Source organism: Amphibalanus amphitrite, unplaced genomic scaffold (assembly GCF_019059575.1).
Source record: "Amphibalanus amphitrite isolate SeventyFive unplaced genomic scaffold, NRLGWU_Aamphi_draft 000017F_arrow, whole genome shotgun sequence".
In the NCBI taxonomy this organism is placed as follows: domain Eukaryota; kingdom Metazoa; phylum Arthropoda; class Thecostraca; order Balanomorpha; family Balanidae; genus Amphibalanus; species Amphibalanus amphitrite.
The window spans coordinates 135,227-161,803 of NW_024881513.1; the positions used below are offsets into that span (position 1 = coordinate 135,227).

The 26,577-nt window shown below is 48.5% G+C and overlaps 1 protein-coding gene and 1 long non-coding RNA gene across 2 annotated transcripts in view; both read left to right on the forward strand.

Moving 5' to 3' along the window:
• LOC122387949 (uncharacterized protein K02A2.6-like) overlaps positions 1–4,800 on the forward strand; it is a 39,242-nt gene extending 34,442 nt beyond the window's left edge. Inside the window, exon 4 of the mRNA XM_043378660.1 lies at positions 4,683–4,800. Within this exon, the coding sequence (XP_043234595.1) occupies positions 4,683–4,800 (118 nt within the window). The remainder of the gene's footprint in view (positions 1–4,682) is intronic.
• A 13,572-nt stretch (positions 4,801–18,372) lies between these two features.
• LOC122387510 lies at positions 18,373–23,538 on the forward strand. Its single transcript, XR_006257609.1, has 3 exons — positions 18,373–18,484; positions 19,035–19,254; positions 23,328–23,538. It is a non-coding gene; the product is annotated as an uncharacterized LOC122387510 (long non-coding RNA).
• The last annotated feature ends 3,039 nt before the right edge of the window (positions 23,539–26,577 follow it).

Sequence of the window (26,577 nt, forward strand, 5' to 3'; positions counted from 1 at the left end):
GGCCCATTTTGGTGTTTGAGGGCCTTCTGCTGGCCTCTGAAGTCCAACACCGGCCTATGCCGGCATTTTAGGGTCCCACACTGACCTCTGAGGGCACATGCTGGCCTGTAAGGACCCACGTTAGCCTCTGATGGTCCAAGTCGGCATCTAAAAGTCTCATCCTGCCCTTTGCAGGCCCTGTACTGGTCTCTGAGGGCCTTAAACCTCGCCGGCCGAGGGGGAGGGGTGCCGCCCCTCCATAGGTTTTTTTCGCGATAGCTCCGAACACGCCGGCGATAGAGAGCTGAAGCTTGGCATACCTGACCTTTGAATCAAGCCGGATCTTTTGACACCAACCGCATTTTCGGGTCAGATCAGGTCACTGACCCATGAGGCCATAAGTGAACCTCTGCAGTCTGCACGGTCTTCAGATGTCGCAACTTCGCAACGCCCTCACTGCCAGAGGAGATTTCACAGGGAAATGAACCTTGGAGGACCTAGTATACCTACATTAGGAGTCTCACAACTTGTACATCTCGGATTTTTCCTAAAGGTTATATGAGGTCAGGTCATTTTCGTGACCTCACCATTAGGTATAAGTCAATGGGGATAAACTGAAAACTTTCAGGCGCCGGGAACGATCTCCAACGATCTCAAGCACACCGAAGCGTGATTTCATGCACTCCTTGCAAGGTTCGATGCGTCACTTTTGTAATGTTGACCTTGCGCGACGTCATTTATGAAGTTGTAAGGGCCATATTAGTTTTTCGTCAATAACTACCGATCAAGTTGAGCTAGCGAGTCGGGAACGCCACCAATGGACTCAGGAAGACAGCCGAATCGAATGATATGCGACATGACCTCCTTCGACCAATTTCGTGACCTGGGGGCGCTGACCTGACCGTGACTAACGGTGAGGTTAACTTGAGGGAGGTCAACTCCCTAAGTTTACCTCACCCAAACAAACGAAAAGTATATCATTCGACGCGCCTGAGAGAGGTGAACACGATGCTGGCAAAATCGCGGCTCTGCGGCCGTTTTTTTGCGAAGTTATTTACCAAAAAACGGAAATGTGCCTTGAGGCACTTGACCTGACCTCAGAGATCACCGGTTGACCCAGGAACTTAAAATCGGGTATCGATCTCTGCGTCTTGTAACAGCGCACACGCTCGTTATTTTCCGCGACGCGCTAGCTGCACCTGGAGCGTACCCGCCTCCCGCCCCCTCGGCCGGCGCGTATGTAGAAAACCTATAGGTCCGAGCCGTCGAGGGTTAAGCTGGCCTCTGAGGGCCCAGACCGGCCTCTAAAAGTCCCACACTGGCCTCTGATTTAGTCAATCTGCCCAGTTGCAGTGGTCGCTGAGATAAAACCTCTTAAAAACGTTATAGGCCTGGCTGAGCCTAGCTGGGCCGTCCATGCTGATTTTATAGGTATATTGAAAAGACTCGCTTTGCACGTTTCACGCTTGCTCGTAATGAAAAAGTTGCTGGATGCCTCTGGAATTTGCATGGGTGCCAACGGCTGCAGAGGACAGGGGAACGCGCCCATCAGTTTGAGTTTATGGACGGGAGTCTCCCTGAAATTTTAACCAATTTTGGTTTTGTTTTTGCCTCGATTTTTTTCCTCTGAACATGTTTGCGAAAACAAAGTGGCCGAAATCCGAGGAGAAATTGGATTTTGGGGGTAGGTTAGGTTTTGGACCTCTGGGACCCTGCCCCCCCCCCACTTTCGAAAACGTTCCTACGCCTATGCAGAGCCACCACTTGCATCATTCGTGGTGTTTGCGTTGGTGTCCGATGTCTGGCTTTTCCCATCTTCAGTGGAGCACAACCACGTGGAACAAAAATTACCAAAAACGCCAACGGCCACAATCCCGCCACACAAACAGGACAAAGAGTCTGCGATCATTCACGTGAGCACGGGTCGCCCCATTTGAATTAGTTGATTTCTTCAGGTTGATCAACTTCAAAATGTGACCTACTGGCTACTTGCTAGAAACAGCGTGCATTCATTAGTTGACTTGGTCTGCTTGCTAGAAAAACGCGAGTCGTTGACAAATAAAACTTATGAGCATTTTAGCAAGTAGCTCAAAAAGCACATGAAAACATTACTTTTGGGATTAAACAATCTAAATATGTAACAAATAACTGCTTTTACATGGACTGTTACAGATGGAAAAAACAATAATTCACAAATTTAATGACGTCATTTACGTTGTGATAAAATGTGGTGCAACAAATCACTAGCCACTACTTATAAGAATCGCGCCATAATTGTAGCTGACCCATCGAACCCACCGGTATACTCACGACACGGCCGGCCTTTTTCATTGGCCAGCAGGGATGTCGGAAGCTGGTGGACGCGTCTGCTATATTTTTGCTGGTATGATTTTAACGTGACTTCACATAAGGATATGTATAATGCTTTGGAATGAATGTGAAATGTGAGGGGTTGCGGACGTGATGACTGGTTATAGCTTTTCGTTGTCAACTATCGATTTGACAAGCCGCCAGCTGTCTCATCAAATGTCATAAGCTGTCACCTGCGTGCGTCGGCGAGTCGGAACTTTTTTCACCCCTGTTTCCAACGATGATAATTCTATAACATTTGACTTCCACTGCCCTCAGCCAACCTACTGATCAGTGATCATGGTCCAGCGAGCCCTCCTGGTCCAGCTCCAGAACCTGTGTCTAAAGACAAAGAGCGTAGCTGCCTTCACTGCACAATCCTCCGGTAAAGCAGCACTGCTTGAATAATGCTTCTCTTGGTTTCCTCTTCACTAGGTTTCTTGCTTCAGCCAAATGACCTTTTCAATATTTAACAGTTTAACCCGGCAGTTGCTGGGGTATTTCGCCACCCACCGTTTGCTGGGGGGGGGGCGTTAAACGCCCCCAGCCGATAACTCGAGAACCAATAGGCGCAGCAAAACGCACGAGGCGGCAAACGAAAGAGCGCGACGAGACGCTTCAGATGAGTACTTTTAAGTTGAATTTTGAGGTCACAGGTCGGGTCAAGGTCAGGTCAAACACCTGAAATCGGGCTTTCAGTAGCATGGACTTCAGGGCTTCGCAATGGGCGCCTCTCGTCATAAACTCTGTCAAAACGCTGCACAATGCATCATATAAGGCCTACAAGAGTGTCATCTCCATGTAGGGGTCAGTCAAGCATAGGTCAGGGTCAAGGTCAGGTCAACCGGGTAGGCACATATCCCTGAAAATCAAAACTGATATTCGCAGCCTGTGACACATGTTTTATGGGTAATTTTGAGCACAGAACACGATGGTGACATTCATTTTATCATATGTGTACGTGGTTGGCTCAAAAAGCTCAATTTAAGAAATTCATGTATCATGGTCGTGAAGTAGTCACGAGAAATTGCCAAGATTCAGTTCAAGATTTTGGAAAATGCGGAACGATAATCAATAATCGGAGATAGCCATTTGATTGTTCATGGTATTGGCAGTCTAATGGTGTTTACGGCATGTCTATATGTCTGTTCTGTGATTTTATATGATTTTTTGAACATATGCCGTTTTTGGTCAAAAACTCAGAAATTATGACGTCACTAAAACCTCGATATCTCAAAAATTTTCCGACCGATTTTTTTGAAACTTTGTCACAATAAACTTCAATCAATTCCCTACAGGTACCCAAAATTTGGCGCGCCTGCGGCGCGCCGTTTTTATGCTATGGCCCGGGGAAAAAAGTGGGGGCGTTTAACGCCCCCCCCCCCCAGCAACCCGCGGGTTAAGACAGTTATTCCACAAATGGTGGTAGTTTGATGTTAATTGAAACAGATATGCAATTCATTTAAGTTATAAATAGTATTAAGTGGTGTGCTGAGATTGGTGTCTAGGATTGCACTTTGCAATGAACGCTACATTAACTGATTCAGCTGCTTGCTGTTATTCAGATCGCCCGCCAACGGTGGCTTGTCAGCCGACGCCGCTGTCTCACTGGCCATCGGGGAGCCGCCGACCGACGCCGGCCAGCCGGCCGACAGTGGCTCGCCGACTGACGACGCCGGCCACTTCATGCCCTCGACTTTTCGGATCATGACTATGTCACACCTGCCACGCCAAAGCGACCTCACAGGTGAATTGACTTTCTGATGTTACCTAGCAAATGACTACCTGCTATGTTGTTCAGTACTTAGTGACTACAAGTATTTCCAGAGTGAGACTTTTTTGCTGTATTTTTAATGTACTGGACCTTTTTCCTATCATCTTTCTGTATCAAATATCGAGCTTCTTAAGTGTAGACGCTTTTTTAAGTGTAGAAAGCCATCGCCATTCACTTAAAACAATTTCCACAGCCATTCCACTCCAAGGAGGGGCAGTGCTGTGTTGAGCTCTGGAACACCAAAGAGACGCTGGAGCACATCGCCGCGGTAAGTACCAGAACCGTGGGCCGTAAGCACCTCTTTTTGGGTGATGCTTTGGATATGATTTATGTCTTATAAATTATATCCAAAGCATAATAAGGCAGGGTTGGTCATAAAAGTATCCTGATGTAAACATTTAGGATGTAATTATCGTTCTAACACAGACAACTGAACTTCAAACAGCAGGACATATTTCACTACTGAATTCCTTGCATTTAATGCCATTTCTTATTCCTGTGGAGACATACTAGATTAACTAGAAGTGTGTTTAATTACATGCACTGTGATGCCACCTGATGCTGATGCCCTGTTTTTCAGAGTTGGTCATGTCCGGACGCCGATGAGATGCCGGCTGTGGAAGGGCGACCTCAGCAACTCGCGCAAAAAACACAAGGCCTTCGTGGCTCGGAAGGCGGCACAGATAGAAAGAAGATAGTAGAAGCAGAAAGAAGAAGATAGATAGCATGCGCCGTGACCATGCCGCGGCAGAGAGAGTGCGGAAGGCGGAGAAGGCCAGCCTGGAGGCCGAGCTGTCGGCGGTGCAGCGTGAGCTCGCCGAGCTGCGCCGTGCTATCGGCGAGGTATTCACCGACACGCAGGCCTCCCGGCTGCAAACCAAGGGCCAAAAGCAATGGGCCGAAGAGGACATCGTTCGTGCCCTCTCCATCCGCTGCGTGTCCCTCCGGTGCTACCGGTACCTGAGGGACAAGCTTCACTTCCCTCTGTCTGGGCTCACGACGCTTCGCACCTAGACACGGGCCTTTCAGACTCCACCCGGACTGATGGACTCGACCCCCACCGGACACGATTTGGTAGCCGAGGTCTGTGACGTCAGCTGGGCGTGAAGTTTTCCCTTCACCATAGGCTTTGCACAGCCCCCGTTCACGAGCTCCAGAATTCCTTTACCGTGACGTCACCACGGCGGCAGAATCCTTCACCCTTAGGCATGCATGCAAATTTCATCATCTTTCGGGCGAGCTGGAGAAAAAATCAAGGCTTATGTCATCAAAAGATGTACTAATGTAACAATGAATTCGCCTCATCACGATAAATGGTACTGAAACTAAAAAGTAGGACTATATCGAGCCAAAATCAGCAATTCAAATCACCCCTTCATTTGAATGTGAAGGATTTCCTCTGATGACGTCACCACGGCGCCTTTATTTCCCTAGTGAACCAACCTGAGTAGTAAAGGAATCTTGGGCTTTGCACACAAACTGGCCAAAGTTCATGCCAGGATAGCCAAGCCTGAAGGGCAACACATGATTACATTTTGCCCTTGTTAGATTCAGCGCTTCATTTTATAACTGAAAACGTCCGTTATTAGGCCTCTATGGAGGTACAAAGTACTCGAAATCGAAGTTCAAGAAGATGCTGTCCGAGCACAATCTGGTAACATCACGTGACTTCTTTTCAACAGATTATATATAATTTAAGGATATATTTACACGATTTCTGCCTAAAACATCATAAATAGTACACTTTTAATATTTATTACTTCTGTTTAAGTCATAACATTGTAAAACGCAAAGTTTATCATTTTAGTCACGTGACCAAGGGTATAGCAGGGGGTTGGGACGAACACTCAAAGGATTTCAAGTTTTGTAATTAAGTTATATAAGTTTCATATTGAAATTGAAAGACTGTATTTTTTTGCTTATAAAATACAAATTTTCGTTTGTAGAATATTTTCCTTAAAGGCGAAATTCTCCATATAAGAAATGTCCGTGACGTCACCAGGGCTTTACTCAAAACACCCGACCTACCTGTTTCTTTTAGGTATCTTGGATGGACTGCTCGTTGATCATGCGCAGTGTCCGGGACACCCTCCTGGATATCGAACGGTTCGTGATGCCCTTGCGTGATGCTGTCTTTTTCGACGAGATGACGGTGGACCACCGTGTCTGCTACGACTCGACGGAAGACAGGGTCTACGGCCCGTGCAAACAAGTCCAGGTGCTGATGGTGCGCGGCCTGTGCAGTCACTGGAAACAGCCAGTGTACTTCGACTTTGACCAGCCGATGACCCGCGAGATCATGTTCTCGGCCATCGCCGCCGTGGAGGACGCCGGATACCAGGTCGTGGCCATAGTGTGCGACCTGTCGCCAACAAACCGTGGCTTCCTGTACTCCGACCGAGGCCTGAACGCCCGTGTGGTCGGAAACAGGGGTCGGCTGCCCTTCCAGAACGGCTTTATCATGTCGTCGACCGCCCTCCGAGGACTCCACAGTGCCCTCTGTCAGCGACATGGGGCCGAGCTGTCGTACATATTGACGTCCCGGCTGACACAGGACTTCGTGGAGAACTTCTTTTCACAGGTAAGGGGCATGGGAGGAACGAACATCAACCCAACCCCACCTGAGTTGAGACACGTGTTTGCCTCATCCTCTTGGGCTCGTCACCAGCGGTGGCAGCTGGCTCCAGGAGCCGCCCATCGACGTCTGGCGCCTCAGTAGCAATGGAGGAGGACTCCCCTGCCTACTTGAGCGCCGCAGTCGTGCACGACCTCGCTGACGAAAATACCTCGGTCGCCTCCGTGGACGCGGAGCTCCAGGACATTATTCAGCTGCTGGAGGCCGCAAACTCTCAGCACAGAGAAAGACCTGAGCTGCCAGAGAAAGACCTGAGACCACCGGTTCAGAGTTCAGTCGGGAGGGGCTGGCGTACGTGGCCGGGTACCTGGCCTACAAGCTCCGCTCTGTGGACAGCAGCCTGGGCACCCTGTCCAGCCAGTGCCCGCCGGGCGGAGCTGGTCCCGACTGTGAATGGTTGTTTGAGCTGAGCCGCGGAGGCCTGTATATACCCTCGGACAAATGGTTTCAGGAAGTACAGGCCTTCGATGTCGTGTTTTGCTCCATGCACGGAACGGACATCGACCGCGGCCCAGGCATCATCAGGCGGCTCCGAGACACACTGGAGATGAAGTGTACGCCGCCATCAATCACTGTGTGATCAGGCAGTATGCCGTCACGCGCACCCACCTCCGTCTCCAGGAAATCCAGCGCAGCCGCAAAGATACAACCAAGCGAGCGGAGCCCCAAAATGAGCGCAATGAGCGCAATGCCAAGCGCAAGCGTATGTACAACCGTGGGGATCGCTAAGAGGTGAGGTCGCGCTTATCCAGCAGATAGTTCATCATCGGATAGCTTTGTAATATCCGGGATCGATTCATCCTACTCATTGTTGCATAGACAAGTTACTGCTTTAACTTTTCAGGTACCACGTCTTTACCATCATTGACCATGTTAACATACATTTAAACCTCGTCGGCTGAAGGGTGGGGATGGGATGCCCGAGATGCCGACCCTCCGATACCTATTTTCGAGATGGCTTGGAAAGCTCGCAACACGCTAACGAGAGAGCGTATTTGATTTAGTGGTAACTTTCCCTCACATATTGTCGACAATAATTGCGCCAAAGTGTCAAAATCAGTTTTGAAAGAACGTGCGTTGCGTTGAACTTGTTGAGCTCTTTTCGCATATGATACAACGGTAGGCACTTATGTTGGGCATATCAGGGTGAAAAATATTTTTTTGTGAATCCATGGTGATATTCAAGCATCGATTATTTATTTTGAAATGCATTGCTTTGCCATTGACATTACAATGCTATGTCATTGTTGTGTGTTGGTAGGCATCACATTATATTTTCAATTGGTCAACACTGGTCAGCTTTCTGAACAGCCCCCTTGCTAACTCCACACAATTTCAGCCAAGGTGCATGTCACAGCATGCAAAAAAAAACTTTGTTTTCCTACTTCCGTTAACCCGCGCCCCGCTGGGGGCAGACTCTGCCCCCTCCCGTTTTTCGCCAATAACATCTAAACGCGTTACGCCAGCGACGTCAAAATTTCAGTACCTTATCCCTCGCCCGTATTGGTGTATTTCCAGCCGCGAACGTATAAGGGGGGGGGGGGTCCGTTGGACCCCCCCCCCCTTGCCGTTTGGCCCCTGATCGAGCTAGAGCTTCGCGGAAAAAAACGAGCGTGTTGCCCGTGACGAGAGGAAGCCGATGATACCCAATTTTAAGGTCCTAGGTCATTGGTTGACCTTCCAGGTCAGGTCAATGACCCAAAGTCGGGAAAATCAGGACCTGTTAGAAGGTCGTAAAGTGTGGCTGCTATGGGGTTTTTCGGGGTGCTGATCACGAATATCATGTTAGTTTTGATCACAGATGATGTCTTCATGTATTTAGGCCAGGTCGGGTCAGGTCAGGTCAGGTCAACCAGTAAGGGTATTCGTAGTAGGTGACAACCGTCTCTGACAGCTTCGTAACATGTTACGAAGGCACCAAAACTACTTCGTAAATGTTCATATGGTTGCTAAATTCGAATTCAGCTCCAAAAACTGGCCTAGAAACATGTAAAACTCGAAAAAGTGAACCGAGGTCATCAAAGGTCAATGACCTGACCTGACCTTCAGGTGACCTTGACACCCACCCTAATGCATGGGGGCAACACCATATCACATGTTTGAACGCTTGAAACCACGAAAAGACTGCAAACGCGCGGCTAATGCGAGCCGACATACGCCGAATCGCGATTCCAGCCAAACATGGTCTCGAAAAGTAGGTCACAGGTCAAAGGTCATTTGGGTCAGGGTCATGAAATTTTCAGGGTAGGTGTGAAATTGATGACCGCGAGGGTACTGAAAGTTTCGTCGCGATCGGCCGCTTTTTACGCGAGTTATTCGCGAAAAACCATGGGGGGGTCCGTTCGACCCCCCCCCCCCCCCTATACGGACGAGGGTTATCATACATGAATTTAAGACGTTTCCTGAAAATATGAGCGAAATCCGTCGAATTTTTTTTGAGAAAGTGACGTTTTAGTGACGTCATGTTCGCCATTTTCGCCACAAAAACGGCAAAATTTCAAACGCCGCTGACATCTCCATTTGTAAGGGAATCAAGACGTAACAAAAAAGGTTATACGTGATTCTACTTTGTCTATCAAATGGCTATCTCGGTTTTTTGAAAAATTTTGATTTTGGCCGATTTTTTTTCAAAAAACTTACTTTTTGGAAAAGTAATTATAAAATCCAAAATTTGGAGTGTATCGAGAAAAACGGAATATATGTCGAAGGTGCACCTACATACCAATTTTGAGAAGAATCTGTTCAAAAATGTGGAAGTACTTCAAAATTTTATGACGTCACAACCCACAAAATTTTTGATTTTTTTTTAATTTCTAGACCTCGTACGGAAACAAAAATAGCACCATTCGATTCGCCGTGAAAAACTGCATCACATAGACACCTTTTTAGGCCTTAACAACCCACTTCAAAATTTGACCTCACTTGACCTGACCTTGACCTGACCTCGACCTGAAATTCATCCAGAGGTGGTCCATATCACTTATTGAGTGTGCCTATTGAATTATATGAATAAAATGACACATAAAACATGTGTCGTACATGCCCTTTTCTTATATTTTGTTTTTGGTGACCTGACATGACCTTGGCCTTTGAATGATATTGTATGCACGCGTTTCGGGCAATCAGTCTCAGTTCATTCTTCGGAAACTACGGTGCAAGGCCGATACTGTAGTAACTTTCATTTTGTACCCTTGACCTGACCTCTGACCTACTTTAGCAAAAAAATTGGGCTCTTTAGATCTGCCTTATTGAGAGCTTTCGATTGCCGTTTTTCCCCGTCTTTCTACGACCATCGGTTCGGAAGTTAGACAGGGGGCAGAATCTGCCCTCCCCCCCCCCCCCCCCCAGCAGGGCGCGTATGGCTGAATAGCCCAGCGGGCAGGGACGGCGCCACAGGGGGGCAGGGGGGGCAGCCGCCCCCCCCCCCCCAACTCTGAACACTGGGGCCCTCTTTCAGCCAGCAGGTCAGGTATGGACGGAATACTCTCTGGCTGTGCAGAAAGAAGACTTCTGGGCAGAGCTGTAGAAATGACTTCAGGAGTGGGGAATCAAGCCAAAGGGGGCCTTCTCAAGGTGTCGCCGCCAAGAGAAAACTTACGGGCTTTGGCCCATGTTTTTGGAAAAGGGCCCAGTTTACCAAAAAAATGTGAAAGAAAATCATTTATTTTGTATCTTGGGTGACTGTGGCCCTGTCCTATCTTCCCAGGCTGTAGAAAGGGCCCGGGCCAAAGAGGGCCCATGCCACGTCTGAGAGGGCCCATTCAATATATGCAAGGGCCCAGGCAAGGTCTGGGAGGTACACCATATTATCCCTGAGAAGGAGAGGGCCCATAACAGTCATGACAGGGCCCGCAGCGATGCTGAGATAGACCTTGGAAGGAGTGCGAGAGCCTGTAAAATGCCTGAGAGGGCCCATACCAGCCGTGACAGGGCCCATATCAGTACTGAGAGGGCCCACAGCAGGGCCCATAACAGTACTGAGGGGGCCACCACAAGTTATGTGAGAGCCCGTACCCTGACATATTATTGAAGGTTGTGTCAGTCAATGGCAATCATGAAAGGGCCCCCAGCAGTACTGAGAGGACTGTTGCAATGACTAGGAGGGCCCGTACCATACCTGAGAGGGCCCATACCACTCATGCGAGGGCCTGCAGCAGTACTGAGAGGACCCTTGCAAGAACTGGGAGGGCCCGTATCATACCTGAGACGGTCCATACCAGTCATTAGAGGGCCAACAACAGTGCTGAGAGGGCCATCGAAAGGTCTGCTAAGGTCCTTAAAATGTCTGAGAGGGTCCACTCCATACCACACCTCAGAAGCCCCCTGGTAGTATAAAAAGGCCCATATCAAGCCTCTGAGGGTCCCTACCAGTCAAGAAAGGGCCTTTACCGGGCTCCAATGGCCATGCCAAACTGAGGAATTACCGAACTTCAGAAGGCCCATACCAGGCCTCAGAGGCCCAAACCAGGCTTCAGAAGGACCATATCAGGTCTCAAGGGGCCAAGCCAGGTCTCTGAGGCCTCTACTATGCCTTAGAAGGTTCATAATAGACTTAATAGGGACCTGAGTCTGACTGGTTTCCGAAGGCCCAGACCAGTCCGCAGAGGGCACCTACAAGGCCTCAGAAGGCCAATTTCAGGCCGCATAGACCCTAACAGACCTCGGAAGTCCCTATCAGGCCACAAAGTGCTTATACCAGGCTTCAGAGAATGTCCATACTAGACCTAATGGGGCGTAACAGGTCTCCGAATGCCCCTTCAAGACCTCAGAGGGCCCATATCCAGTCTTGGGGGAACATAGGAACTAGACCTCATAAGGTCCCTTTGATATCGAAATCGCCCGCGAGTACGCCGCACTAAACCCTGGCCGCCGGTCAACCTTCGGGGTCAACCGTACCATACTTAAGAGGGCCCATAGGTACCACTCATGCGAGGGCCGTTAGGTTAACTTAAGGGCATTACCCGAGGCATGTGTCCTGTGTCATATGTGTACCGGTGTTTTTGGGCCGGCCCTGTCGAGCCGAGCTCCTATTTGAGCCACTGTCCGTCCGAGTCACTTTCCAGCTGGGAGGCAGGGCATGATAAACTCGAGTATTGAAAACACGCTTTTGTTCAGAATTTTGACTGCTCAGGCTGATTCAGGTTGTTTGCGTGGAATTCGTTGGTCAGGATAGAAAACAGCTTCCAACAAAAAAGGTTACCTATTCAGTATTCATGTTACCATAAGAACAATGTCTTGCCTGTTGTCGAACGGACCCCCTCGGTTTTTCGCGAATAACTCGCGTAAAGAGCGGCTGATCGTGACGAAATTTCAGTACCCTCGCGTTAATCAATTGTACACCTATCCTAAAAATTTAATAACCATGACCCTAATGACCTTTGACCTGTGACCTTCTTTTCGAGATCATGTTTGGCCGGAATCGCGATTCAGCGTATGTCGGCTCGCATTAGCCGCGCGTTTGCAGTCTTTTCGTGGTTTCAAGCGTCCAGACATGGTATATGATGTTGCTCCCATGCATTAGGGTGGGTGTCAAGGTCACCGGAACGTCAGGTCAGGTCATTGACCTTTGATGACCTCGGTTTACTTTTTTCGAGTTTTACAAGTCTCTAGGCTAGTTTTTGGAGCTGAATTCGAATTTAGCAATCATTTGAACATTTACAAAGTAACTTTGGTGCCTTCGTAACATGTTACGAAGCTGTCAGAGGCGGTTGTCACCTACTATTAATGCCCGGCAAAATTCCTTTATTGGTTGACCTGACCTGACCCGATGTGGCATAAATGCATGAAGACATCATCTATGATCATAACTAACATTATATTCGTGATCATCACCCCCCCCCCAAAAAAAACAGCAGCCACCCTTTACGACGTTCTAAAATGTACCGATTTTCCCGACTGTTAGGTCATTGACCTGACCTGGAAGATTAGCCGATGACCAAGGACCTTAAAATTGGATATCATCGGCTTCCTCTAGTCACGGGCAGCACGCTCGTTGTCGTTTTTTCTGCGAAGGTCGGGGCGAAACAGCAAAAGGGGGCCCAACGGACTCCCATCCCCTATACGTTCGTGGCTGGAAAAACACCAAGACGGGCGAGGGTTAAGAATGTGCTTTTAACACAAAAGTTATTATGCAGCAGGCAACGTTTGTGGGAATGGTAGGTTAAGGTACAAATGTAAAGGCTTGCATAGTATTGACGGTAACCGGGTATTGACGATATTTCGGAAAGTTTGGGCCCCATCCTGTTTGGGCCCTTTTTCTGAAAACCTGCCCCCGCAAGGCGAAATCCGTGGCGCCGTCCCTGCCAGCGGGGCGCGGGTTAATGGTGTTCTGCTGTTTGATAACAACATTATGAGTCACTGCTATTTGCTGTCATGCATTTACATAGCTTTGAGCTCATAGTTTGTAGTCGTTTTGACTGTACCCCATCATAGTAATAAATTAATTGGTATTTTCTAGGAACACTTTCATTGTGCATTGGTACTCAGACGAGGACTAACTTCGCACTCGTATCATTTGCTGCATGCTGTTTGGATGTGTCACAAGGTTTTCTTTTGCTAAATTTCTGGTACCTACCATTACTTATTTGCCATTGCTGCCAATATGCCTAATTTAACAAAATTAGATTGGAATGTTACACAAAAATAAAATGCTGCCTTTATCAGATCTTTTCCCCTTTTCTTCTTATTTACTTAGATGCAGTCGACTATGTTAAGATCATTTTACTTTGGTACTGCTTGTGAAGTTTTAACATGCTTTCATTTTCAGATGGGGAAAAGCAAGTGCCGAAAGACGTGGCGACGCCTCAAGGCTCTATGTAGAGGCTAAAGTGCCAACCTAAGAGCCCAGTTGGGTGGTGCTCCGGAGCTGTCGGCTCCGGAGCACCACCCACCTGCTCCGGAGGAGCCAACCGAGAAAAGAGAAGTTCGGTACGCCCCGGGGTCGTGCCATCTCGTCCTCGCAGACTCCATCGCCCGAGACTCAAGGATGGCGGTGGATGCCCCCGACACCATACTTAACCTCGCCACTTTTCGCACCCTGGCTGCTACAGCTGGTGGGAAGATCGCTCGCTGGCGTCATCACTGCCGCGCCACGGGACAACGTCGTGGCACAGTGATCCTGTGGTGCGGCGGCAACGATGTGTATAGTCGGTCAAATATGTATCTTTCCCGGCCGGCCCTCCCTACGCTGGGCAGGTCGGTAACTTGGCTGAATCCGCCGGCCGCTGCGAGTACTACGGAGGGGAGGGGACAGGTTGTGCGGTTGCCGCGTCGGCCAATGAGCGCGGACCTGGCGAGCGGGCTGGGGCCACGGCGTGTTGACCTAATATGGTCAAAGGTTCATGCCCTGCGGGTATGGTCTGCGGCCAGCTGGCCCACTGATTGAGCCACAGCACCGGGTCGCGGAAAGGTTTCGATAGGTATCTGAATTGGAGAGTGGAGACCGTTAGCTTGAACTTGAGTGTAGTCGCTCTAGGTTTGAGATGCCGTATCACTGCACCGTTTTTGAAAAGGGGAGAATTATTCAGTTGAGTGATGAGGGTAGAACGGTTGCAGAAATCGCACATCAAGTTGGCAGAACGCCAATAACGATCCGGAAATGGTTAAACAGATTCGCTGCAGAAGGAGAGCCCGGTAAAGTTTCAATAGGTAAAGTTATTTTAGGTTGTTTAGCGAGTGGCCGGCTGGTCGTCATGACTAGGCTGGCCTTGCAGATTTCTCGCGATGCCATAGCGCTATTTATACATTTACCTATTTTTGATATAATGATATTAAAATTTTATAAAATATATCATTATGAAACGACAAAAGAATCAAGGAAAACGTTTAATCTGCGCCGGGCCGGTGCTCTATCTGTAACACAACAGGCGGTTTTAGGAGGGGGCGGTTTTACGCCCCCCCCCCGTCTAACTCGACTCCTGAGCGTCGTAGAGACAAGCGGTAGGCGGCGTTCGAAAGAGCGATAAAAAACGTTTTTACTTCTGATACTTTTTCTTAAATAGCTTTTGATCCAGACAAGATAAAGGATCGATTCGAACGTCATCGTTCTTAGCTTGTCAAAGCGCATCGAAAGCTATATCATGTGACCTCGAAAGGTCAAGTTGAAAATTTGACCTAAGGTCAAGGTCATGACCTGACTGAAATAGGTCATGTTGCATATCATTCGATCCGCATTGATCAGACAAACATGATAAACGTCGAACGGAGTCTCTATTTCTATTCATTCAAAAGTTATTGCAGAAAACCCCCGCTGGTGACCTCAGGTGACCTCGGATGACCTAGCGACACCTTCCAAAGGTCACCGGTGACATCTTTCGGTAGAATGACCACCAGGGACCTGCAACACCATGATCCTGAATATATTGTGTGGATCGGGTGGCATTCAGATGAAGTTGAAATTTATCCCATTGACTTATAATGGGGAGGTTGTGAGATTGACCTGACCTCAGGTCATAGATAAAAAAATCCGAGACATACATTTTGTGGATATTGTCACCCTTACTAACTCCTGAAAGTTTCATATCGATCGGTCAACAGTTGTAGCTTTGGTGCAAGTTCAAACTTTTTGTGACGTTAGGTCACTCAAACCGACCTGTTGACCTGACCTTAAGTCATATAAGGTCAATATTCGCACACAGTATGCGCAATAGATGGAAAAACAGGTATGCAAAATTTGGTGGCGCTGCACGCCGCCGTTTTTCGGCTATCTGCGAAAAACCTGGGGGGGGGGCGCAAATCGCCCCCCCCCCCCGGCCCGGCGCAGGTTAAGATTTTCAGTAGATATGGCTTAACGCTTTCCCGTTAATGCCAAAAAAAAAAGAAAAAAGTTTTTGCTTTATCAAAAAATAACCGGTCATAATTCGATTAAATATTTCTCTTGCGCTAATCATCATATCACCAAGCATTCGATCGTATCAAGAGCAACCATCTTAATTTTTAGGTCAGCGACCCCTGTTGAAACACCAGATAATCCTTTGATAGCTCATAGCACTCAGTCTACAATTTACACGGCGCATGAAAGCACAGCCATCATTAGACCATCGCGCTGCCCTCACATTCGTTAGATTCCTAACGCATCCGCTTGCTCGCCTCTCCCGGCCAGACCCGCCGGAGCACCCGGCGGCGAGGCCGTCCAGTGCTGGTCTGCGGTCACTCTCCAGCCGGCCGCTGTGTAGCTCCGCCCCCCGCGCGTGACGTCACAGGGCCGCCAGAGCCGCCAGGGCAGCTGGGGTGTGGGCTCAGCCAACTATCGAATCCAGACCGTAGCGCCACTTGGCGGCCGGGAAAGATACATATTTGACCGACTATACGGTGGTCGGGGGCTCTCCGAGGACGACGTAAAGCGCAGCATGTGGGGAGGACAGGGTCCTGATTCTGGGCCCTACTCCCCGCATTAAAGGGCGCGCGTGCGACTACAGCAAGTCATGTTGGCGCGGCACCGGAGCTGTCGGCTCCTATAAGGCCGAGATGAAGATCGCCGCTGCCCTTCGGGAGTGGGACAACGTCACCGTGCTCCGCCACCTGGGCCGTCAGTTCTGCATCGGAAGTCGGCATCAGCTCGGTGGTCGGCAGGGCATGTTTGCAAGGGACGGCACTCACTTGTCCCCGGCAGGATATCGTCGCCTCTTTGTGCGAGTGACTTCCTGCACATTGTGGCTGCGGACGGAGCATCAGGCTCTCAGAGTTTGTCTTTTGTTTTCAATTCGAAGTTGAATTTACGTAATTTACTGATCAGATTGTTCTACTTAGTTCGTGAAGAAGTCATTTTATGTATTGTTATTAGATCCTTGGTCTAAATTAGCCATATTTGCAACGCGCTTCCGACTTTGTGAACAACTGTATGTTTCTAGTCGGTACAGAAGTCACAGTTTTTTTACAGGCCAGTGGACACTTCTCAACGATAGTCTTAGTCTTAGTTCGGTTTCTTAGTCTTAGTTCGGATAGTCTTAGTTCGGTTTAGTTCAGTCTCACGTCTACTATATGTCGTCTCCTGATCGTTTCACTTATGACGCTGTTTTTCTTTATATTTCCAGTTTTGCTTACAGAGGTTTCTATATGAACGTTTCAAGTCCTTTGATTTCGCTTCTTGATGTAGTTGGCTTCTCTCCTTCACATCAACTCCGTGCCGGCTCCGACCCGTTGATGGGGCTGGTTACTAGTGTCATCCGTGATATTATTTCCGAAGCACGCCGATTGTTCAGTTTTTGCCCTTTGGAGACTTAACCCTAGTTGACCTTAGCTCAAATCTGAGAACCTGAAAGATTTTCAAAGGAGCTATCGAATTCGCTTTTCCGCGGCGCTGTAGCTTCTTTGGTTCCCGAGTTATGAATCAATTTGTGAAGTAAAATCGGGAGCCAAAATTCGTCATCATTTTACTTTTGGTGACCTCCAGTGACCTCAGCGATGACCTGATCGAAAATGACCTGTATGATGTAAGATGTATAATGTATATCTATCCTAATCGAAAATGACCTCAGCGATGACTTGATCGAAAATGACCTGTATGATGTATGATGTAAGAAAAATAGCGAGCTATATATTGATTTTACTGCGTCTTTCCAGCTTTTTTGTTACATTCAAAGATAACCTGGTGTGGCCGAATACGCCTCCCCTCCCCCTCCCCACCAAGTTGGCTGAGGGCTACCCGGGCGCGGGTTAATAACATGGCGTAACAGGCTTTGTTATCAACTTGTCCTTTTTTACACATAGGCGACACTAGATATTACAGCCAACGCCTATCACTAACCTGGTGGTGCGCTTTGGCCAGCGATCGCCGATCGCAGTTGGGCAAACTACGGGGAGGTAATCACGAACTTGATAAATCAAGTTCATGATTATGACGTCACGAAAACGGGGCGTGGCATGACCATATAAGGAGTTGTAATCAATATTTTGATTACTTTTCGTGCACCGAACTATTCAAGTGTTTCATTTCGATTGTTATAATGCCCATTTCGACACAATTTCTTACCAGGTGAAATGCAATATTCTATTCTCCCTCCCGAAATGATATGGACCGGAAACCGTGGGATGTGTACTTTAGCTCATATCGCGAAAGATAAATTGCTTGCCTTACTTTTTCAGAAAAATCATATTTTTCAAAGCCCTTTTAAAGCGAATAATGCTCGTTTATACGCATTTTCACGTTTCCAATTAAAGGGACCCTCCCACCTTAACATTAGATTTGAGTTGAGATAGCCAAAATGGGGTCCCTGGCTCACAAATACCGGCTTCGGCACTCACAACATCGAGAAATGCCTTAAATCGGAAATATTGAATTTCAAAATTGCAGCATTTTGATTCAGAGGGGCTAATGCATAGGAATACCCCTCTGAATGTGTGACGTCAGCGCAGATATCTAACGATTTTTAAATGTTTGACTAAAACGTTTTGTAGCACGCGGTGGTATATGCTGCCTTGCGCGCAACAAATGCCGCACTTTCAAATAAAGTCGCTATAGGAACAGCGGAGATCCCAAAAAGTAAACAAGAGTAAAAGTGTAATATCTTGAAAACCGGTGAATATTTTTCGATGAAATTTGGTAGATATTCGTTTTTGCTCTTTCTGAACCGAGCGACATCACTTTCATGCCAATTCATTAACTTTTTTGAAGGTGGGAGGGTCCCTTTAAAAAATAAATAACTGAACATTCATTTTACACACATCTTGCATCGGTCGTAATAAACGTTTTTCCCTAACGCGCTGTCGCCTGTTGGCACGCCGCCAACTGCTGTGCTGCCGGCGTAGAGGTAAGTCAGGGAATTGGAGCCGAGTGGCCGATAATTTGGTTTTAAGTGGTTAAATAAGCATTTTATTAGTTTGAACAGTTCACGTTTGTAAGTTTGAATAGCTTTTATGTTCATATTTGTCACAGAAATGTCGAAATATCGCCATAGAATGGACGAAGATTTTGTAGACGATCATGGCGCAATCTTTCCGTGGTATAATATGTTAATGATTTACAAAATTTATTATTTACTAGGTTATATTTGATCTCAAAATAAACAATAGGATTAAATAATTGTTTAGAGCAGTTATGCAGACACTTTGAACTGCCTACAGCATCTAGAAAGGTGATGGCTGGACAGGCTCTGCAGAAGTTTGCAGTGTGGCCATATCATTTATTCAGTCAATTGTCTGTGCAATCAGGGACCAATAGGATATATCTTTTAGTTTTTAATTAAAAGTTAAACTTGGGCTTATGCTAGGTTATTCATACTTTCATTCTAAGTGGCCTTGTCATGGATTCATAGAACAATAATAGAAGTGGTGACTGCAAATGTGTCTGTTTTTCCACAGCTCATCAAAGCACCACCTCCTTGCTGTAGCAGTGGGCGTCACCACAGTATTGTTCAGGAAGCTCGTGATAATGGTACCTACGGTCCCTTGAGGAACGCTCAATCAAAAAATGACATGATGAACTTCTTTGGAATTAAGTGGACTAAGGACAGCTACATTTGTATTATGAGCATCGCTCATGCAAGACAGCAGGCCAGGATGCAGGGACACACAGCTGCAGGTATGTATGAATTGTTTTTGCAATAGATGGTTGTAGTGTTTTGTTTTGTCGCTGGTGTGTCACGTTCAGTTTTGTGCGTCACGTTCAGACACTACAATGGTCCAGTCCAGTGTACATGCTGCACACTCGAGCTGGGCATGCTGAAAATAATTCGCTGGAGCTCCCTCCTTCAGTGTGATCTCATGAAGTTGTCTGGCACAACTTTGCGAGCTCACATGACTCATCCCCAGTTTTGTCCTGATACAGCCCAATCTAATCCTTTTACAAGATACAGGCGCATTGTCTAATGTTTTCAAAACAATTCATTCTAATCTAAATGCAGAAACTTCTTTACTAATACATGTGTAATTTGTAACTATGTTACAGGCAAAGTGAAAACTCGGGCATTTTGCAAAATGCCTAGGCAATTTGCAAAATGCCTGACCGGCTAGGCATTTTGCAAAATGCCCAGGCAATTTGCAAAATGCCTGACCGCCAGGCATTTTGCGAAATGCCTAGGCAGTTTGCAAACTGCCTGACCCACCAGGCATTTTGCGAACTGCCTAGGCAGTTTACAAAATGCCTGGCGGGTCAGGCATTTTGCAAAATGCCTGAGTTGTGATTGATTTATTTTACCGTTTTTGTTTACCACAGGCGTTGACCATGTCGCTCCCATGTGCCTGAGCCCCAAACACATTCAATATTTACGAATATACCCACGTCTTGCGCCACTTCCGTCGAGATGGAACCACTTCTCAATGGTGTAGATTGAGCCAACGTCTCCCTATAATTTTCGTATACGGAGTTGTAGCCGTTCGTGTGTAGGAATGCTGCGATGGGGCGCGGAGCATGGCACAGAGAAACATGGGCGCGGAAAAACGCGGCAACCGGCCGAATATTGACCCGACTTTCTTCGTTTCCCGTGCTTATTTACATTACGGCAAGAGAGGGCCGCAGCGACACGGGGTTGCCAGCGATCGATAGAACAGAGACAAGTGTATCCAATAAACATTTTTGTTATTCACGTGTCACGTGGAAAGAAATGGTCTATATCTTGAGAAATCAGCCATTTTTGGTACATTTAAGGAAAACAGCATTTAAGAAACAATGGCAATGCACTGGAATGAGATGAGATACATTCCATAGACAACAAGAACATGTGGCTTTTCCGCTTTTCCAGAAAATCAAGTTTTTGGTCATCCACGACCCACGTGCACACCTTTGTAATAAAAAGACGCTTAGAAATTACAAGTTTTACATGCAACGGGCATGTTCATCTTTACACAGTCACAATGCATTGATAATGTAGACGTGTGGCTCGCCAACCAAGCTACCATACATCGAAAGAATATTCTTTTCTCATCAATATCCACACAAAGTATTTCCAGAGTCATCAAGGCTCTTAGAAACATAACCGTGTTTAATCAACTCATAGCGGCGACGCGGCTATGGAAGGTTAGGACCCTGCCCGGGCGCCACTGAACGTGACCGGAGCAAAGGGAGACGGGGGTCGGAGACAGATAAATCACCCCGCCGACAGACGCGGGGCAGACCCTGACTAGGGGTGGTGCGAAGGGGAGTGTAGGAACGGGCGCGCCGCTGGCAGGAGAGCCGAGAGGCGCGAACGGCAGTCGTCGACTGCGACGGACGGCGAGTGGAGCAGAGAGTGGGCGACAAGTTTCCCACCCACCCTCACCTATTTAATAGATGCGACTTCGAGATTCGTCAAACCTGCATATCCTTAATCCCGACCATATACCTCGTCGTTATCACTCCGTCGGTGCGTTTTTTAGGGGCCGTCCTACCCTACAAACGAGCCGACGCGAGTGGTTTCGGCCGCTGACAGCCAACTGAGGCGAACGCTTGGTGATAGTGGCGCGGGCAACGGGGGCCTAACGCGTGTTTACCGATAAAACCGCGCCGGGCGGCGTATTCGCCAATTATATTACACGAATCGGCCCACCAACTAGCGACATCTCTAGTGCGACGTCATAGCCGTCCGCCGCGACAATGCATGCATTGAGGCTAGATTTGAGTTGAGACTTTTTGCAATTGTATATGGCTGGCCGTTACGAATGTGTCGTCGTAGCCGAGTGGTTAGAGTCTCGGTTGTGGGGAATGAAAGGTCGGTGGATCAATTCTTGCTTTAGCGGTTCTTTTCCCTTCAAAAGAAGTCGGTCGTAGACGCGCATTTTTGGCCCCTACGTTCGCACGCCAATATCGTACGCCCAATAAATATCTGACAAGTATTCATCTGATTAAGGAATAAGTTCCAAAAGAACTGCAGTTGCAGTCTATACCTGAACTACAAATTTTGTTACGGCACTGTCGATATTCGTCAAAGTCGGAAGAGCTAGGTATTATGAAAGTTGAAACACACTCGAATGACAACGGATTCCTGTATTGTTTAATCGATCAGATAAGACATGTATAGAGATAAATTGATGACAGCCCGCCGTGAGGATGCAACTTAAAACCAGTCCCAAGTTATCTTCATAAATGTCAAATATAAATCTTTTTGATTCCAAGTAACGGGACTTAGGTATCCCCCTGGCGGCTGAAATGTAAAAGTTATAGTTAGGGCATAGCTCCTATAGATGACGCGTTTGACGGCTGGAAACTGATGATCTCGTCCCGTGATTACGCTAACAGCTATGCCGAACTTTTTTTGTGCATGGTGATTCTTACACGCAAAACGATCTGATAGCCTGCTAACCAGCGTGCGATTTTTACTTTTCATCTTAGTTTTCGCTACTTTTTGGTAGTTTACCTTGCCAAGGCCCACCTACTTTCAAAAGGTCAGCGCTGCCGCTGTCATATGCTGCGTACTATCACCCATTGGCAGTGAGAAATATTGATCAATGGCCATCGCCTAGCACCGTTTGTCTTTCCATTGGCTACGTTCGCATAGTATGCACTATGCATTAGTGATGTCAATCACAGAAAATCAGAACACCGATACCAAACCAAATACAAACAAAGACCATTGGAAAATACCGAAACCGAACCAATCGGTTGGACTGCAAATATTTATCTTATGCAACATATTCATTAGAAGAATTCCTACGTCTGATTTCTTAGGTGCACGCGGTTGCAAATGTATAAAAAACGCACAATGACAGATGACACGAAAATTGAAGTCACCGAGTGGATTCGAACCACCTACCTCTAAATCACCAGTCCGATACTCTAACCACTCCGCAACGGTAACCTCAGATTTAGGGTAGCTTAAATATCATTAAGTTAAAACCTAGCTTCAAAAGACGCCACCAAGGGCGAGGACCGAACGTATGACGCCACGCTGACGTCACTCAAGAGGCCCGCTATTGGTCGCCCGATTCGTGTAATACAATTGGCGAATACGCCGCCGGGCGCCCGGTAGCCGGCGCGGCGGCCGGGCCGCTCGCGCTGCCTGGGGTTCAGTGACATTGAACTCGGCAGCGCTACCCGGAGAATGTCTCACTGTGTGTCCTCCCACTTGGTGCGTATCGCTTGTGATTAACCCCTGTTGACGGCACTTACAATGATGCTTACGCATCGTCGCTGGTGTGAGTTCGATGTCAGGCATTTTGCAAACTGCCTGAGAAAATAATTTCAGGCAGTTTGCAAAATGCCTGGTGGGCCAGGCAGTTTGCAAACTGCCTAGGCATTTTGCAAAATGCCTGGCCGGTCAGGCATTTTGCAAATTGCCTGGGCATTTTGCAAAATGCCTAGCCAGTCAGGCATTTTGCAAATTGCCTAGGCATTTTGCAAAATGCCCGAGTTTTCACTTTGCCTGTAACAACTACACTTTCCAGACTGCTGAGTCTGAGGCATTATACATTATTTTCACATCATGTGCCGAAATGTAGTACCTATCAGTGCCCTGCGCCAACTCATCAGGTCCATGTCTTGTCTTGTTCGCCTTGTTACATCTGCCTACCTCTCCTCCATCATTTCTTCCTTCCATCTTTCCTTGCTTCCTTCCTCACTCCCTCCCCTCCCCTCTCCTCTCTCCCTCCTTTACTTTCCCTCCTTCTCTCCTATTCTTTCTCCTCCATTTTCTCCCACGCAATGTTAAGTGTACCTATAATTTGGTTATGAACATTTTGCAGGGGATGAGCTGGAGAACCTGCAGCGCATTCTCCAAGAGACGACGGAAGCCAACGGAGGCCCGCAAAACTTTCCATCCCATAATCGTGAATGGAGAGCTGGGCGGGGAAGACGCGGTATTCGTCGAGGCCCAGGAGGTGGTATCGGCGCCACCAGACCAAGCATTCCTGCTGTGGCAGGCCGCCTTTTGGATTTTTAATATCAAAACTCCTATTATAAACATGGTCAATCTGAATTGGTTTCTGAGAACCAAAGTGTTTGGTAGAGTGAAGGCCGATGTGCCGCCATCAGCGGCGGCCATCGCGACCGTGAAGCAAGTGGAGTGAGATGAGATCCCCGTAGAGCATGCCGCTGCGGGGTGTCGGAAGCGTTTGCCAATTCTTTGAGCCTTCCACCGGCGAGGACTATAAATACACATTTCTTGAAATATATCTTTGATCTGTGCTTGGTTACACGGGCTCTGGGTTGTGACGCTATTCGTCCAAATTATGTGGTCGTATGCAGATTATCATTTGAGCTGACTGCGGGTGTTCTTGCTCGGGGTGGTCTTTTTCAGATCCGTGTTCGGCAATGTGAGCGAGCAAGCGCGAGAAGAGGTGTGCTCGTGCACAAGTTCACATGTGTGTGCCACATCCCTAACTTGTCTAAAGCTTATAGCTATTGAGTCTCTAGCCACCCACCAAAATTGAAAAACAATCGGTGACGCCGTTCCGGAGATACAGAAATCAGGGGCGCGTGTGCACATATATCCTATCCCCGATTTGTCCAATGCTTATAGCTAATCCGCTTCTAGCCAGGGGGATGTCGTCCCGGTTCTCCCCATGTATTATTCGCCAATCAGCTTAACACTACCAGTGACGTCACTGGTGGATCGCCAATCGGGGCCGGCCGGCCGGCCGGGTCCGTAGAAGGCCAAACGCAGACGTTTTCAGAAAAGCGTACGCCGTATAGATACAGTCGTGGATGGAGTTTTGCTATAATTCGGCTCTCCAAGAGTGCGTCAGGGTACCAGGACCCGGATAACGGTCATAGTGAACCGGCATCTAATAAAACCCGCTCACGGCTTAGCAGCCGACTTCGACCCTTCGCCCTCGTAAAGCACAAAAGCTTGCCGGTCATCAATCCACCTGCATCTCCTCATCTGCTTACTGCCTATATCGACCAGTTACTGCAGCCGTTTTGGAGCGGCTCACGGCCGATAACACGCCGGGCGTGCGCTAGCCGCCGGTGCTAAGCGCTAACCATTGAGTGCACGTGGCCGACTGCCGCCCCGATGGCGCTGGCCCCCGGCACCGACACCGGCGCGGCGCCGCTGACCCATGGGGCCTGGGGGGGGGGGGGCTGCTAATTAGTTGAGCCGGAATTGGGATAGAAACCGTCATGGGATTGGGATAGCAACTCAGCGAGACGTAAGGGACTGTGTTGTGCCTTCGGTAGGTCCCCAAAATCACCGGTGTAGTGCCCTCGGGCCGCCGGTAATGAAGCCTTTGGAGGCACTGGTGTGGGCACTCACAGGTAGGTACCGGTGTGAGGCCCTCAGAGGCATTGGTGCGGGGCCCCCGAGGTGCCGCTGTAGGCCCTCTGAGGTGCTAGTGTGTGGCCCTTAGAGGCGCCGGTTAGGGTCCTCAGAGACACTGCAGTGTGGGGTCATCACAGTCGGGTGTGGGACCCTTAGAGCTGCTGGCTCGAACCCTTTAAAGCCGACAGGGGCTCTCAGAGACCGACAAGGGGCCCTCAAGAGGTCTGCGGTGTCTTCAGGAGCCCGGGAGTCCTCAGAGACCAGCAAGGTACTCTCAGACGCCGCTGGGGGCCCTCAGAGTCGTCGGTGTGGGCCCTCAAAAGTCACCGGTGAGTGGCCACTGGCCGTCCGATGCGAAGGTCCCGTCTGGGGCCGTCAGAGGCACCGGCGGTCAGCCCTCAGAGCCGCCGATAAATAGATGGCCAAGAAGCACTGGTTTGGGCCTTTGGGACTTCATTCAGGGGTGCCGGTTGAACTCAGAGGTGGCAGTGTGGGGCCCTCAGCTGAGCACCGGTTTGGGGCTTTCACAGCCGCCGGTGAGGGCCCTCGCAGGCGCCGTTGTGGGGGCCTTCAACCATTGGTTTAGGGGGTCATCACAGGCGTGTGTGGAACCCTAGTTAGAGCTGCTGGTCCCTGATAGGCCGGTAAGGGCCCTCAGAGATCGCCAATGGGCCCTGAGAGGCCGGCAAGGGGCCTCGAATGCCGACAAGGGACAATAAAAAGCCGGTGTGTGACTCTTATGGAGAGAAGTGTGGCTATTCGGAGCACATAAGGTGTTCTTTCGAGCCCTGTGGGGCCCTTCTGAGTCGAAAATGCCGGCGTGGACCCTCAGCCACCAATTGGCGTCGCAGGCCCCTCGGGCCCGAGAGGCCCCCTGATCCGATGGTGGCACGTGCCCCCTGCCCCCCCCCCCCTCCAGGTGCAGACAGAGAATGCCATCGGCGGTGCGGGACACAACAATTGCAATCGTTCCTTCTCCCGTCGCGAGGTCGCCCATCCGACCCATATCCCAAGATTGTCAACCCTGGGGCTCGGGTCGGCAATGTATCGGCAAGGAAATCAGCTTTAGGTGGGTAAAAAAGTTATTAAGAGTCATTAGTTGTCGTTACGTTCAGTAATAACAACGATAAAGTGCCAAATGTACCCGACATACGGCTTGGAGCCGGGCGCCGCGCGGTCTCCACCAGTGACGTCACGCTAATGCTTAGCGACCGGTCCATTGGAAATTGCGGGATGATTCTACCTCTCTTATACGGCCTTGCTTCTAGCCACACACAAAATTTGAACAGGCTCGGTCAAGTCATTCATGAGAAACATTAACTGCAACATAAATTCCATCCCACCAAAACTGGTTGATTTTGTCAATTATATACACCATTATCATTGTATCTTTTAATTAGCTGCATTGTTCAACGCTCGCCAGTAGCACGATCAGCGCGATCAAAATCGTGATTAGCCAGCTGAATGCGAAATCAAAATCATGATTAGCCAGCTGGCTGCGTAATCAAGAAGTTGATCATCGGACTCCCGGGACGACGCCTCGTAATCAAGTTGTTGATTACGTTTTGGTTGCAATCTACCGCCTCACGATTTTCAACTTGAATCATTCAAACATTACACTTGTAGAGTGACTTCTTCTCTATCGGTCTTACAATTTTCGTGCATCTCCGTAGACCCTGAATCGAGATTCGGCCGTTTTCGTGACGGGCTGCAAACTACCAAATATGGGCATA